The following is a 16,698-nucleotide window of genomic DNA, read 5'->3' on the forward strand; positions in this document are numbered from 1 at the left end:
CCCCCCCCCCCCCCCCCCCCCCCCCCCAAAATCTTTGTTTACTTTGCACACCTATGGCAAGTATATCTTTTGGGTAAGAAGACCTAAACTCTACATATTACTTCAGATGTGATTCTCCCCTCAGACTTGCACAGTTTCCTTGCTTCTGTACTAAAACCTTGGAAAGAAGACCAGCATACCATTAGCTGTCCTAATTGCTAACAGCTGCATTCAGTGACTTGACATACAAGGACAATCTTGGCTTTTGTATAATCAAAGTTCCCAATCTATTTCCAATTAGGTAAACATGCCATTCAGTTGTTTCCTACTGAAGTGGACAACTTGTTATCCATGGTTTTCTGCATTTGCCTTACATTTGACCACTTGCTTAGCTGTTTTGTTATGATGTGGCGGTCAAACCCTCTGCTAATTAAAATTAACAGATTTAAAAAGACTTTCTGGGGTGTTAATGAGGGAACCTGATTTTTCACTGTTTATAGGGTTGGGGGAGGGGGGGGAATAAAACAATTTTCCTAATTTTGTTTAGTGTTCACTTAACTAATTCAAGCCCCCTTTTCTCACTAATCACTCCGACCCAACTCAAAAACAATGCTGCTCCAATAACAATTACTAAACATTTAATTAAGAGGAGATTGCGTGGACTTGAGATTATGCTGTCTTCCAAACCGGAGCTAGAATATTAATACCAATCCCAATGCTTTGGTTTTGCATGCTAACATCATTTATGTGGGGTTTTACCAAGAGCTTACTGCAAGTCCAAATACACCCCGACCACTGATGTACAAACTCATCTAATTCAGTTTATCAAACTTCCATTTGACTGTAATGTTAGTATGTTGAAGTGTCCTGTTATCATAACTCCTACATAGACTCCTGCATTTTTCCCTACTAATGTTAGGCTAATCAGCCTATAATTCCCTACTTACCTGGTCTATTTTTTTTTAAATGTTGGGGTTGTTTGCCACCACCAGTCAGCTAGGGCAGTCCTAGATTCTGCAGAAGTCTTGGCATGTGACAACCAGCATGTCCATTGTTTCCACAATCACTCACTCCTTGGTATTCTGATGTACGTGTTAATCATGGCAAGTAATGGTGTGCCTTTAAATGACAAAGTGAGCTCACTTTAACTTTTTCCACAGTTATTTTACAATATCAGCCATAAGATAATTTTAACTATCCAGTGGCCTTTTAAATTGCTCTTAAACCAATGTTTTAATCCATTTTAATCAGTGCTACATATACTTAAAGGTTGAAGTTGTCACTTTAGGTGTGATCAGTTAATTCCAATCTGCTACAGTACCTTGGTAGGAGAGTTTAGTTTGTTATTTGCATAATTATAAACTGGTTTGTGAAAGATAGTTAACCAAAAAAATTGATCTCAAAGTATTCTGTGGTGAAGTTGGAAGTGGAAAAAGAGATGCAGTTTTGCACGTGCAGCTGAGTTTCGGGTGTGACTAATCTGCCACTGAAGAATAATCAGATTTTTTTAATCATTGAAACTTGCAAATTTTCAATGTATACTAGTCACTTCTGTGTAGAAGAAATGTTAGTGTTTCTACAGGGCTGTGTGCACAGTTGCAGTTTTTAGGAGCCTTTCCATAACATTGTAGATATGTAGTTTTGGCATAACCGGCTTTAAGATATTCACAATCTTGAGCCAGTGAGTGGGGGGGGGGGGGGGGGGGAAGAAATGAAATGTGGGCATAAGACCACAATAATTTTGGGGTGTAATTTGCTTTCATTTGAAATTCCCAAGTTTTTGACTTTTTTTTTGATAGAATCACAATAGTACAGGACTAGGCCATTTGGGATGCAAGTGTTCTTCATTATCCTTCAATTTTAAGAGTATTCATGTAATAATAGCCTTTTTGAATGCTACTACTGAATGTCACTACTCTGGGAATTTGTATTCGGCATTCTTCATACTTGTTGCACTAAATTCCCATTGGAAACTTTCTTATCCTAAATTATTCATGATTTTAAATCTAACTGTAGTTTCACTTAAGACCATTCTGGTAAATTTTTAGGCTTTTGAAAGATCAAAATCAATGTCTTACCCAAAATGTGCCTCAATTCAATACTAGTTATGTAAGGCTTGAATTCATGTTTGATAGTCTATCCTGAACCTTTTTTTTTGTTTATCTATGTACCTAATGCAAAGGGATGCTCTTGTTGCACTTCCATTTTGATAGTGCAACCTAGACTGAATTAATCAGAAAACCCAGAGCTGTTACTTTGATTGCAGAATTTTAAACTTTTTGTATTGGCAACTTTGTTTTTGGCTCCTTGATCATTTGGCCTTGTTTTTAGATGCCTGTATCATTGTTCAGTCTTCATGGACAAGTCCTAACTCATAACTTGAGTACTAACCTTACTGTGAGATATAGTTAGCTTTTTGGAGATATGTAATGGTGTGTAACAAATCCTTGTAATTTGCTTTTGGCTAATGAGTTGCCTTGTATGTTGTTAAATCTAGTGAGCGTTTAAATCTAGGATGGGGTGCTTAAGCAGCAACAAATCTGCATTGAATGCTATCTTGTTTAAAAACACATGAGAACTTGGTGAATGCCAAATTTTATTTTATATTGATTGCTTAATGATCTGCATTGAACATTTGTTTTGAAAAGAACTACTCAGTTGTATAACATCCAAGGTAAGAACTGAGTTTTCAGGAAGGTATGAGTTGAGTGATTTTTATTTCAGTGGCTGTAAGAGTGCAAAATGAATTTTTTTTTTTTTGTAACCTGTGTAATTTTTTTTTTTCTTGCTTCACAAGGAAATTGAGGAGGTAGGAAGCTTTTGAAGACCAGTTCAAGTTATTGCCATGTCTCTCAAACCCATTTCAATAGAAATGGACTTTAATTTTTAGTTAACTTGACTAAAGCCAGTTACTGAGTACTGATTTGGCACATTCTTAATTGTAGTTTTTCACTAATTCCTTACTGTATAATTGGTTTTGATTTATTTCAGTTTTTGTTTGTAGTCTCTCCTGAAGCCATTCAGCGTCTTGCCCAACACTTAGCTTTAATTATCAGTGTGAATGCTGGCTTGAAGATAGAAGGATAAATTACATTCCTGTCACTGTTCTCTTCTGTGCCCTGATTGAGACCAGAACAAGTCCAAACTAAACGTCTTGGACTTCACTGTCTGGCTCTGCTACTTGGGACAAACCTATGGAAATTTTAGGAGTATGTTGTTTTAGTACTGTTCTTGCTTCTGTAAAGGAAAGGTAAGTCTCATTCTTAGGATAGGGGTTTTGTATCCCCTACACGAGTGGAGTATATGCTGAAGTGCAGTCTGAAAAAGCTCACAACAACTTTGTCAGTATAAGTTTTTTTTTTAACATTAGCGCAGTGAGTAGCACAAACTGAATTCTAAGATTCCAAGCTAAACTCTGACTCGAGCACAAAAATCACAATAGTGTGGGAGTGTGCATTGTCAAACATTTTAAAACCAAGAGTTGACTATTTGAGCCTTTGACACTACTCAGCCATTCAATATGATCATGGCTGATCCTTCATCGCTACACTGCATGTCTACTTTGTCTCCATACCCCTTGATGTCTTTAATATCTAAAATTGTATAAACATTGTAAATATACTGTGACCTGGCCTCCAACCTTCTGTGCTAGCAAATTCCACCAGTGAACCACTGTGAAGAAAAGCTTCCTCTTCTCAGGCCTAGATGGCCTCTCTGACTATACTCCTGCTTCCAGACTCCTCCTCAACCCCCTCACCCCAAAAGGGGAAACCATATTGCATCTAGTCTCTCCAGGCCAGTTTAAAAAAATATACATTTCAATTAGCTCTCTGGAGTCTAAGCTCTAGTAAATACAGGTCTAGTGAGCCAGTCTGTCGTCCTTGTCCTGCCTTTCCTTATCAGTGTAGTGAACCTTTGCACTCCCTCTACTGTATATCTTCCTGTTTGGTAACGACAAACTGTACACAAGTCAGGTCTTGCTGAGATCTTTTTTATACTGTAGTTATACATCTACACTTCTGAACTCCCTTTCCTTTGGTAGTGGATGCAAATGATGTTTTCTTTCGGATGAAGTGTTGAACCAGATGCTTGCTCTCTGCCTGGATGGATGAAATTAACTCCTCCACTATTTTAATTTGAAGTTAACCCCTGTTTCCTTGGCGAGTAATTTATCCTTCAATATCCCATTGATTGTGGTTTCTTGTAATGAAATTGGCTTCTGTTAATTTTCAGAATTAAAATGCAATATTTCAAAAGTACTTTGCTGCAAAATGCTTTTGAGACATGGTTATGAAAAGTACTAATATAAATGCAAGTCTTTGAGTCAACTATTGTAGTGGTAGCAGATAAACTAGTTGAATTTCAGACTTTTCAAGCTAGATTATCTAATTCCAATCATACTTTAGGATTGTTTCATAGTATAAGTTAATAGTTTATTCGTGCAAGAGCCAGTGCCATACAATTAGAATACCCACAAATCAATCATGGGTCATGTGCTCAGGTCCATCCTCCAGATAAGAGAAATCATTATCATCAACTCCACATTAAATTTCTATAGCTGAATTATTTTCAATTATTTTTACTTAACGTTATCTGGCTTAGGAAATGCTTTATATAAATTATAGTCCTAGCAGGGAAATGAAGTGCATTCAACCCTTAACTTTCTGCCATTCAGTAAAATGGCTGCTTCACTGGTCTCAACTCGCTTTTTCAAGTCTGCTCAGCCCTCAACTCAAATTTTCAAGAATCTATCTGACACCAGTTTAATTTGTCACCTAACCTCAACGCTGTGGAGCAGAGAATTCCAGGCATTCACTATCCCCTGGGAGAAGAGATCCTTTTGCATTTGTTTCAGATTCAGGTTACTGTATGAGTGGTCAAAGTCCACCAGTTCAGGATTACTGTCTAGTGGAGACCTCTTAACATCTACCCTGTTAAATTCCCTTCGAAACTTGTACACTTCAATAAGATTACCTCTAATAACTGGTTAAAACTGATTAAGCCTTTCTTGATGAGTCAACTCTTTCATCCCAAGAATCAATCCAGTGAATTACTTTATTTTGAACAGCCTTCACTGCCAGTATACACCTTAAAGACATGGGGCCTCCCTGATAACTGTACAAATATAATCCATTATTTCTGACCTATCTTCTGCACACTAACCCATTATCGATACATGTTAATACATTTGCCCTGAGTATCATGAGTTCTTTATCTTGTGCAATCACCTTTTTGCACATTAAATGTTTTTGGTAATCCAAATACACCACATCTACTGGTTTCCCCTTCATCAACTCTGCTTGTTATATCTTAATTCTATTGCTTGTTTCCCCAACATGGTTCTCCTTTCACAAACCAGACTGGCTATTAAGCTTTTCATAGATATACTGCTGTTTCTTCCCTATTAAACACTAGCAATTTCCTCCACAGATGCGAAGTGAACTGGCCTGTGGTTTCCTGCTTTGTCCCCTACCTCCTTGAAAAGAGGTACCACACCAGCAGCTTTCCAATACACTGGAATTCTGTCCGACTCCAAGTTTTTGGAATATTTCAGCCAGTGCCTACACTACCTCCTTCAGCTGCTTCCTTTTTGTGCCTTGGGGGCAGGCCATTAAGTCTTGGTGGCTTTCTGCCTTCGTCCATTAGTTTAGTACTAAAGACAAAGTTTAAAGAGGTTTCCTCCCATTAGTACCTTCTTTGAGATGTTATAGTGTTATCTGTTCTGAAGGTTAATTGGCTTGAATTATCAGCAATTTTCCTGTTTAATTCTCTAGTAGTATCCACCATGGGTCTCATGCTGACTTAGCTACTCTTAATAGACCTGTAGAAGCTCTTGCTGTTTTTGTTCGTTAGAAATGGACAGTCAATTGTCTGTCTGTCTTTTAGCTTTTCAATCCTCTTTCTTTAAAAATTGGCCAGCCACTAGATTTTTTTCTTTATTTTTAAATCTACCTGTTCAGAAATATTACATGCCGCTTGAACAAAGGCATTTTGCTTCCAGTAGATGTACTACCACTGTGCCACAAGAGCCATTGGTCAACCACTAAATTTTTGTTGCTTGCATTCCTTAGTTTTTGATTGGATGGTCTATTTGACAGCATTTGGTGGTAGCCAGCTGTTCATCCTCTTATGAGAGGTTTTTTTGACAGAATAAATTTTGAGCATTATGCAGTATCTGCTTAAGTGTTCACTGCTCATCCAGCTTTTTTTCCTAATCTAATTTTCCAGTCTGCTTTTCTTCCTGAGATTTGTTCTTTAAACTGATACTTTTGAGACCAGAGTTGCTCTACCTCAAATTGAATTTGGAATCCCTCTTAAGAACAAGATCTCCTCTGTTCCTGGCTCGGTTCTGTGTACTGTTCATAAACTATCACAGATGTAATCTACAAATTAACTTCCATTTACTGTTGTGCACCTGATATTTTGTCCAGTGACGTGTAGTGCTGTAACACTCCTTCAATATTTCCAGACTTGTACTTAACCTACAGTGAGGGACCTCTTTGGAACCTCTGGATGACTCCTACCTGTGACTTCTTTCACTTTATGTTCTTTATTTCCACCCAAATTGATGCAACACATTGTATTACTACTAACCACTGCACTGATTCTCTCAACAAAAAATTACCTCACCACGTCTTTCATTTGCTTCTGGAAATGTCTAATATCCTTGAGTCCCCAGTTTTAGTGACTCCACAACCACATCTGATAGCTATCAAGACCTATTAGTTAACTTCTGTCTAGCCATCAACACTCCCTTGTTAAAAATGCTGCATGTGCTCAGAAAAGAGACTCCAGCACGGACTATCTTATTCTGATTATTCTTTGCATGCTGCACTGATTATTCACCTGTTCTTATTTCTCATTTCTTTTAATCTTGTCTTCAAACAAATCCCACTTACCTCTCCTCTAACTAGGGATGCAGACAGGCAAACTAATTGCACGGTTCACCAGGACAGCATGATTCAAATGAACTTGTCTAAATGGAACAGCTATCTTGTTCCCTGGTACTGGAGCCAGTGCCCCTAAATTGGAACCCATTCCTCTTCACTCAATCGTTTTGAGCCAAGTGTTAACCCCTCTAATCTTATTAACCCTATACCAATTTGCACATGGCTCAGGTAGTAATCTAGGTGTTACCTTTTGGCTCTGCTTATTTTGTCTCATGTTGTTAATCCCTCATTGTGCTAACTATAATTGTTACTATGTATGAATGAGGGCTTATGCTCAAAACATCGATTCTCCTGCTCCTCAGATGCTGTTAGACCTGCTGTGCTTTTCTAGCACCACACAGATTGACCCGTTTTCTTGTATTTGCAAGATTGGCAGATTGCCGTCAAACTCCATGTTTTTTAAATTTTGAATTAGCTGATGGTATTGCTGTGTCTTTAGCAGGTAGCAGTACGTTGAAGATGTAGTTTGAAATTGTAACACCCCCCACCCGACTTCCCTGGCCTAATTTCCTTTTTCTCGCACATACATTCTGAGCAGTGTTTAAGGATACGAGCCACTTTATGAAGTTGAGAATTTTTGGACCTTGAAACACAACTATCCATTAGTAGAAAAATCTTAGCTGGACCAGTGCAGTGCTTGAGTTGATGACCATTACTGATGCAATAATGGAAAATGCTCCACTATAAGTGGAGATGCAGTTAATAACTGCTGCAAATCACTTAACATCTTAGAGCTTGTTTTCTAGAGCTTTAAGTGGGAATCAGTTCAAGCTCTAATGAAGTGGAGAATATATGGTGCTTAAAACAATGTTTTCTAATCTTTAATCTGTGTGGATTTGTGGAAATCTGAGTTAGCTTCTCTTGGTATGCATATATGCCTACCTTCTAATAGCACCTTTCCAATTTCTGCTTTGCAGCAGCTTTCTTCCCAATTTTTGATCTCCACCTTTTTAACATGATAGAACTACTTTTGTTCTAGAAATCCAAACAGTAGGTTAAAATTTTATTGAATATTCTTAACTACAAAATGGAAAATTCTTAAGCTAGTTATGTAATCTCTGCAAAAGGATGTTTTGTAGATTTCTGCCTGACCAGTGTCTGCTCCTTTCAGCTGTACTGAATTGAAGGAGAATCAGTTAGCAAATAATTGGATCACTTAATGCAACTGTATTCTAAGTATAACTGAATATTATTGGTTGGTGCTGTTGTGGAGAGTCAGTTTCTATGTAGCTTAATAGTTTAATCATTTTTATAATACAGAAGTTGGATAACTTCAGTTAACACTATAGATAGTTGTTGGTGAGGACTGCAGCATCTGCAGTCCTCACTTTCTCCACAATAGATAGTTGTGTACATCATGGGCACATTATTTGGACCTGTCACCAGCGTATTTTCTCAGTCAAACCATTTTAAAACCTGAATACGCACTTGGTAGGAACTAGAAAATGTGATCAGAAATCTAGATCTTACCCTGAGCAGTTAATGTTTGTTGTTTTGACAAAGTCAACTAGGACAGTTGATATTTCCATTTTTATCCTAGCAGAGCCTGAAGATTAGTTTCTTCAGGTGTAGGTTCTATAATGCACCTTGAGCAAATTGCAGGATGTTTTTGAATAGTACAATTTTTTTTTGATCTCATTGAGTTGAATTTGGTTATCTACAATAGTTCAAAAGCATTAATTTTAAACACAGGTGCTCACTTTGACTTGTAGTTTCTTCCTGTATATTTTGTGCCTCCAATTAGATTTAGATATGGTACTACATTGTATAAATGAGCAAGAACTCATGTATATGACTATAGTAAGCAATTAATATTCTGCAGTTGAATTCAAATCACTTAACCTAATCTTCAGGCATTCTAAGTGCATAGTCAAGAGCTCCACAGTGTGGAATGAACTCCTAGTGGAAATGGATGCAGGTACAGATCTAACATTTAAAAGACACTTGGATATACTAAAATGTTTGGATATAGCCAAGCACAAGCTAGAGGGACTAGTTTTGTTTAGGATTATGGTGGCTTGGACTGAAGGGTCTGTTTCTGTACTGTATGACTCTTATAATAAGGCCAAATTGGGTTTAGTTCCAGTATGCCTGGCTAGCTTCTAAATCTGTGACCCAAATAACATGAGGGAGAGTGAAAAAATTGTAATTTGATAACTAGTTGGTAAAAACCATGTCTGCATTCTGTTTCCAACCATTCTGTTTCCCTGCCCCCTCTTTCAGTTTCCATATACTTTGCATGAGCTCAGTAGTTGCTCTTGACACTTTCTTTTTTTTTAACGGGTTGTAGAATTTTATACCACTTTCTCTTTCCTCTTGATTCCTTTCTCTTTTTTTTTAAACTTAGTTTCCCTACCATCCTAGTGTCTTAATGAGGGAGGCGACTGAAGTGCATATCAAAAGTGAGCCTTTGCATCACATCATGCCAAAAGATGGAGAAGCAGAAGTCTCTGGGTGTAAGAAAGCAAAATGGGAAGTAAAGGAAGGATGTGGCAAAATGTTTGTTTATATTTCTAATTGTAAAATGCTTCATAAGCTATTTTACTTGGTGCTTTTGGGGTAAAAATATCACTTCACTTGACTGTTGCGAATGAAATTTAGAGTTGGCATGGTGGAATCACTTTTTGAAAACCACTTTTAAAATTTGCTTGTATGGAGTCCTGAATAAAGCAAATTACACTTGATCTTTGATTTTTCAAAAAAGCTTGTAATGATTGACAATTTTCTTTGACCATTAACTAAACATTACTTGTCAATGGGGCAAGCTCAGCCAAATTGTAGTTAAAGATAGTTTGATATTTCTAAGCTTTTAGATTTATATATTTTAACAAGTTATTTTATGGTACCTTGTTTTGTTAGAAAAATGTCTTTAGGAGCATCTACAGTTTGGTTCGTAGCTTGATGGGTGGACTAAGGGACTGGCTGCTTCTAGTTGGATGTTAATTTTATTGTACCTTTCAATATAGTTTAAGTATATTTATGGATTCTGGTATTTGAGTAAATGTGAACATAGAATTCAAAACACAAATCAATCTGTCATGATCTTACTGAATATTGGAGCTCACTTGAGTCATGGCCTACTCTGCTTTTGTTCATAATAAATGCAGGGCTGCAAAACTGACAGGTGACTGGAATTTAAATATACTTTTTTCATGTCTGCTTGAGGTCAGTGGATTTCATTTAGATGGTAGACTTGCATGGTGTAGCAATTGTTGAGATGATACTAAAGTGATACTTTTGTTTCACCTAGCATAGACCTGATGCTGTCCATGATCAGTGTGCACACTGCAATGCTTTACTGTTTTTAGAAGTCAAAAATAACCTCTGGTTACTACATAGATCATTCATTGTGTCAAGTCCATGTGGCTCTCAATCAAGCTAGGTTTTGCCAAAACATGCACACATTTTCCTTCAAGTATGTCTTTTGAGAACAGTGAATTTGCCACTATCCTCATTTGTCAAGCAACATTCCACATGACCTTTTTTTAAGGTCCATTTGTTCCTGTATGCTTAATTTACATTGCCATTTCATTCTTCTGGCTAAAATGTCAGTTGGTATTGAAATGTATTGCAAATGTCAGCCTGTTCCACTAGCCTTTGTGTATCAAAGTTTGTCCCTTTATTTTCCTCTTGAGTTAGATTTAAGAAATGTAATAGCCCCTTGACACTCAGCAAGTCAGTTACTTAATTTTACAGGTGAAAATGAGTACTGTAGATGCTGGGGATTAGTCAGGACTGTGGTGCTAGAAAAGCACAGCAAGTCAGGCAGCATCAGTGGAGCAGGAAAATCGATCCTTGATAATAGGCTTTTGCCCGAAACACCGAAATTTTTTTTTTCCTGCTCAGGGGCTGCCTGACCTGTGCTTTCCAGCAACACACTCTCTTGACACTTGATATTTATGACAACCTATGATGTCTGAACAGACCAAGAGAAAGTGTGCTCCCAGCAGTCCAGGAATGGGGTGCCATTTAGTTCACTTGGTTTGCAACGCAGTATGATGCCAATGGTATGGGTTCAACTCCAATCACTGGTTCAGGTTACATGAAGGACTACTTTCTCAACCTTTCCCCTTGTCTGAGGAATGGCTACCCTTGGGTTAAATCACCGCCAAGCAGCTCTATAGTCTAAAGATTATGGTGACTCTCAAGATAGTAACACTGTTCTATCCTACAGTTGATTTAGCATCTTGAGCTATTCTTTTTGTTGTCCCACCTTTAATCATTTTCAATTTTGGCAAACCTGTTTTATGTGGCACTGTATCAAACAGCTTTGGAAATTTGTGTCAGTCAATTGCCTCAAGATGTGGATTTTAACAAACACTGTTTTTCCTCCATTCTCTTGCTTTCAAATGTTAATTTGAAGACCTTCCTACAACTAGTCTACAGTTTCTAGATTTAATGCCTTGTTTTTAAATGAAGTTTCATATTTGATTCTAGAGTTATCTAGTCAGATGAATTGGAAGACTTGCTAATCTTTGCATTTTCTACCCTTGTTGATGAGATACGTACATACAAACTACTTTAGCCCCTCTGATCCCTAGTGTGTACCCCTTTTACTTCCCTAGCTTGCTCTCTTTCCCTCTTTCTTTTTCTCCAGTGTGTTCCCTGCCCACAATGTTGCTGTTGGTCTGGAGGTATATATCCATACTTTTATCTTCATTTTGTAAGATGCTGTTACAGGTTAAGCTAGCATTCATTGGCTGTCCCAAGAAGATGGTGAGGTGCTATTTGAGCCATTACAGTTCTGGGGGTGAAGCAACAATGCTGTTAGGGAGGTATATCCAGGACCCAGTGAACAAAGGAACAGGTGATGTAGTTCGAGACCTATAGATGCTCCATGCATCTGCTGCTCTCATCTTTCCACACAGTAGAGATTGCAAGTTGAAAGGTGCTGATGAAGGAGCCTAGGTGAGTAGTTGCAGTACATCATGTAGGTTTTGATGTATTGGCGGGTTCCATTTGAAGCAAGCTTTTTTGTCTTTCGTTTTATATGATCAAGACTGCACACGTCCAAAAAAAGTAGATTGCATTCCTCATATTTCTTCTCTCTCTTCTATATGATTAGACAGGCTTTGAGAAGTCTAATGTTACTCGCCCAGATTATTCCCAGGCTCTGAGATGGTTTGCAGCTTTAGCATTTGTCTGGTCCAGTTCAGTTTCTGAATACTGGTAATCCCCCTGGGGTGTTAGTGGGGGATTCTGTGGTAACAATGTAATTGATTGTCAGCCCAAGTTTGAATATTGTCCAGTTATTGCTACATTTGGACACCAAATAGTTTCTGTATCTGAGGAGTGGCAACCTGGTGCTGAACATTTGTAACCATCAGCAAACATCTCTACTTCTCCCTTTTTTTTTAAATTTAAGGGACAGTAATTGAAGCAGCAAAAAAACAGTTGGCCTTATGACACTACCCTGAGGAACTCCTGTGGTGACCTCCAGCTAAACCGATGGATTCCAACCAGTAGAGTGGGAATTGTTGTTCTAATGGCTTGAGTTTTTCTCGGGTTGCTTGATGATGCACTTTGCTAAACACTGTCTTCATATCAAGTGTAGTCACCCTCCCTGCTGGAATTCGGCTCTTGGTTTGCATTTGGACCAAGGCTATAATGAGGGCAGGAAATAAGCAGGATTTGGCAGAACCTAATGCTGAATATCAGTTCACTTATTGCTGAGTATGTGCTGCTTAATAGCACAATCTGAGATCTTGTCACTTTGTTCATTGAGGTAGACCAGGGTATTAATTGGCTTGTATGGATTTCTGCTGTTTGTGGACTGTAACTAACTGGGCAACTGTCTCCAGTGTTGTGTACTGAAGCACATTGGTTGAAGGTCTGGAGTAAAAGTCTTCAACAGTGCTATTGTGAAATTGCAAAAAAGCAATGACCCTGAGGCACTATCCAGTGCCATCACCTTTCCCTATCACATGGAGTAGATTCATGGACAGATTAATTATCTCCAGGACATTAGTGAACCAGATGGATTGTTATGACAAGAGCTTAATGCTCTAATTTACTGTCATCAGCATTCAACTCAAGTGGTTTGAATTCCTCCATCTGCTGTGGGATTTGGACACATGATTCCCAGTGTATTATTTGAGCTTTTGAATTTCATTGGTCTGTAACATTATCAATATAACACCAACTCCTCAGTCTTTTAGGGTCACGTGAATAAACATTTTTGGATGCCCTTTTGTTAACTGCTGCTTCATTCTTCAACTCTTGCCTTCTGTAATACTATATCCACTTAGTTATTTTGATTTCAACGAAAGGGATGGAATGGTGGCTCACTGCTGCCCCTCAGCATGGGGGACCTGGGATTGATTCTGTCCTCTGGCTGTGGAATTTGCACATTTTCCCTGTTTGTGGGCTTGCTCTAGTTTCCTCAGTCCAGACATGTGCAGGTTAGATGGAGTGGCCATGCTAAATTGTCCATTGTTCACAGGGATGTGCAGGCTATGTGGATTAGCCCTGGAAATGCTGCTAAAATTTAGGGTAGGTGGTGGTTCTGGATGGGATGTTCTTCACTGGGTTGGTGTGAACTGAATGGCCTGCTTCAACAGCAAAGGGATTTGATGAAAATTTGTGAACTGTTGTACAGGAAGCACCGATATCAATAGTCACTTGGATGATCTAGTGTGTTCTAAGTTGACTGGTCAAAGTTTGTAGCCAGCACCTGATCCTATTACCTCCCGGGTTTTTCTTCTTTCATTTTCCCTTTTTATTTCTAATTTTGTCAGTTTTTTTTTGGAATTCCTTTTATCTAATCAATGTTCCACCTATAAATTGAGTAGAAGTTAGTTTTGCAACTAGATTTCATGTGGTATAGTTAATTTGGTTTTTGAAAGACTTGTTCATCTTTCAAAGTAATAGCTGTCCTACGGCTAGTGTACTGTCAACTTTTTTGTTTCTAACTCTATTTTGGTAATTAAGAAATCTGTCTGGTTTGTTCTGTTTGCACAAATTTGTAACTTTAGTCTCCTTTTAAGAATTCAACTAAATTTAAGGGTTCCTATAATTTAGTACTCATGTAAAATTTCAAGTTTTGTTAATTGGCTGTTTAGCACTAAAAGTCACTGTTTGGAGAATTACATTTTTGCCCAAGACTTTGCCATGAGTTACTGAAACATTCTAAATGTGTGTAACTGATTTCGTTCTTCAGTGGGAGGCAAGAGTGCAACAAGGAGAGAGGGACTTTGAACAGATCTCAAAAACCATTCGCAAGGAAGTTGGTAGATTTGAGGTATGTGAAATGGTCCAGCATACTTAGTAAATTTACTACTATCTGAAATATCCTTAAGCCATTCTTTTGATTTGCCACCTTTTTTCTTTGCAGAAAGAAAGAGTAAAGGACTTCAAAACTGTTATAATTAAGTACCTTGAATCTTTAGTGCAAACTCAGCAACAGGTATGGTTTTTAAACATTTTATTATTTTGAGGCTGACCAGTCATGTTGCAATTATGGAATTGACTGTTTTTGCTAAAAGGAAAATGTTAGCTTTTACTGTAACACTCCCTGAATGCCAATGCCCTTGAGCTTCTGTTCAAGGTTAGAAAGTACTGACCTATGAAATCATCTAGATTGTCACACTAAACATGACTTGAGTGAAAATAAAGTTTTTTTTTGGTGGCATGCTATACTCATGGGAGGTCAGGATAGTTGACCTAATTCTAGGGTAATGTATACAGAATGCCAGGTAATGGTTTTGAACTTAGTTTTATAAAGCTACTTTATTTTCTTGATTCATTCTCTGCTCAACTTGAAGACTTGAACATTATCAAGCATAATTGTGATATAACCCCATCAGTGACAGTAACGTGAATGGAATCTTGGGAAACCAGGACATAATTTTTTCCTTAGTGTTTCATAACCTCTTCTCCTAGTTTTTTACTCTTGTCAATGAAAATAGCTTCAATGACCAAATCTCTGATGCAACTTTATTTAATTTGCAAGAAAGCTGTATCTGAACAGAATATAGCACATTGTGAGCAATGCACTATCAAATCTTTACCACTTTTCCCAAAGAGTCATTTAAATTTTGGGCATGTGAATTGACAGTCAAGTTTCCGATTCCAATTTTCTTTGTTTCTTTTTAAAAAAAAAAACCTTATAGCAGTGATCGCTTGACTTAGCTGCTTTGTGATCTTTTTAAAAATTCTTTGTTTTCTTCCAATTATGTTTTATCATAAGAATAATCTCTTGGAATTATTTTTCAGTTAATAAAATACTGGGAGGCTTTTCTGCCTGAAGCAAAAGCAATAGCATGAAATCCTGATGTGAAGAAATGTGGCCTGTCTCTTGTTTACAACTGGTTCCATACTAAGCACTGACTACAGAATTCCAATTTAATAACCACTATTTTAAAGTTGTAATACTGCATTACAGAAGTGGTTTAATAGATTATTTAATTCTGTTGCATTGTTAACCAGCTGCATGGCCTGATTCAGTCATAATGAACTGAACTGTGGAATGATATTCTGCAGTAGTTGCTGAATTGAACACTACTGTACATCTTAAAGAATTTGCAGAGAAATACATTGCCAGTGCTGGAACTCTGACTTTGCTGTGAATGATACTTGTGTTTCATTCTTGAAGATCTATTGCAGAATTTTCATAATTGTAAATTGTGAAAGCATAAATCAGCATTCCTGTATAGAAATCATGAATTTTGTGATCTTTGTTACTACAATAAAGGAATATACTTAATGCACTAGAATGCTATTGGTGTGTTTAATACCTAGGACCTTAACATGGTACATATTTGGTCATGGGATGTTACCCATCCCCTAATTCACCTTGAAGGTGATTGAGAGATTCTCCAACTATCACAGTCCATGTGTACATAACATCCACAATAGGATAGGGAGTTTGAGTCATTGAGCTAGCAACAATGAATAAAATGATCTATCCTAATTTGGAACTATATCTCTGGAGAGAACTTTGCAAGAGATGGTGCTGTGCACCAGCTGTCCTTTGTTGTTCTTGGAGATTGTGTAGTCTGGAGGAATCATACTGATTTGCTTCAGTTCCATTTTCAGTGTTTAGTGCCACTGTTAATGGTGGAACAAATCCATCTTTATAGTGTTTGAAACACTCTATTCAACCAAATCAGTGTGGAATATTATCATACCTGTAGTTGTGTGGACAGGCTTTGAGCTGAAAACCCAGTCTCTAACCTATACTAGCTGCAGCATTTGTGATTGGTCCAGTTGGGCTTCCCATCAACTACCCCCATGGGGAGCATAAGTGAGAAAATTAATAATGTTGAAAACTAAGTGGAGGTAGTTGGACTTTAGTGATCTGTACTACTTAAAATATTTCTGGCCACTTGACAGCCCAAGCCTGAATGTCATCCAGGTTTCAATGCTGCAAGCATAGTCTGCCAATCCTAAATGAAACCGTTATAAACACTTCATAAGACATAGGAGTGGAAGTAAGGTCATTCGGCCCATCGAGTCCACTCCGCCATTCAATCATGGCTGATGCACATTTCAGCTCCACTTACCAGCGTTCTCCCCGTAGTCCTTAATTCCTCTAGACAACAAGAATCTATCAATCTCGGCCTTGAAGACATTTAGCGTCCCGGCTTCCACTGCACTCCGTGGCAATGAATTCCACAGGCCCACCACTCTCTGGCTGAAGAAATGTCTCCGCATTTCTGTTCTGAAATGACCCCCTCTAATTCTAAGGCTGTGTCCACGGGTCCTAGTCTCCTCGTTTAACGGAAACAATTTCCTAGCATCCACCTTTTCCAAGCCATGTATTATTTTG

The 16,698-nt window shown here is 37.9% G+C and overlaps 1 protein-coding gene across 3 annotated transcripts in view; it reads left to right on the forward strand.

Moving 5' to 3' along the window:
- The window catches only part of snx2 (sorting nexin 2), a 52,308-nt gene extending 36,671 nt beyond the window's left edge, over positions 1 to 15,637 (forward strand). Inside the window, exons 13-16 of one of the 3 annotated variants that reach the window (XM_043711687.1) lie at positions 2,777 to 2,788; positions 14,089 to 14,169; positions 14,263 to 14,334; positions 15,144 to 15,637. In XM_043711687.1, coding sequence (XP_043567622.1) covers positions 2,777 to 2,788; positions 14,089 to 14,169; positions 14,263 to 14,334; positions 15,144 to 15,194 — 216 coding nt within the window. In that variant the 3' untranslated portion in view covers positions 15,195 to 15,637. Of the gene's footprint in view, positions 1 to 2,776; positions 2,789 to 9,276; positions 14,170 to 14,262; positions 14,335 to 15,143 lie in introns of those variants that run through there. The other 2 variants (XM_043711701.1, XM_043711692.1) reach the window with 2 other exon arrangements.
- Positions 15,638 to 16,698: the final 1,061 nt, after the last annotated feature.

This window comes from Chiloscyllium plagiosum, chromosome 2 (genome assembly GCF_004010195.1).
Source record: "Chiloscyllium plagiosum isolate BGI_BamShark_2017 chromosome 2, ASM401019v2, whole genome shotgun sequence".
In the NCBI taxonomy this organism is placed as follows: domain Eukaryota; kingdom Metazoa; phylum Chordata; class Chondrichthyes; order Orectolobiformes; family Hemiscylliidae; genus Chiloscyllium; species Chiloscyllium plagiosum.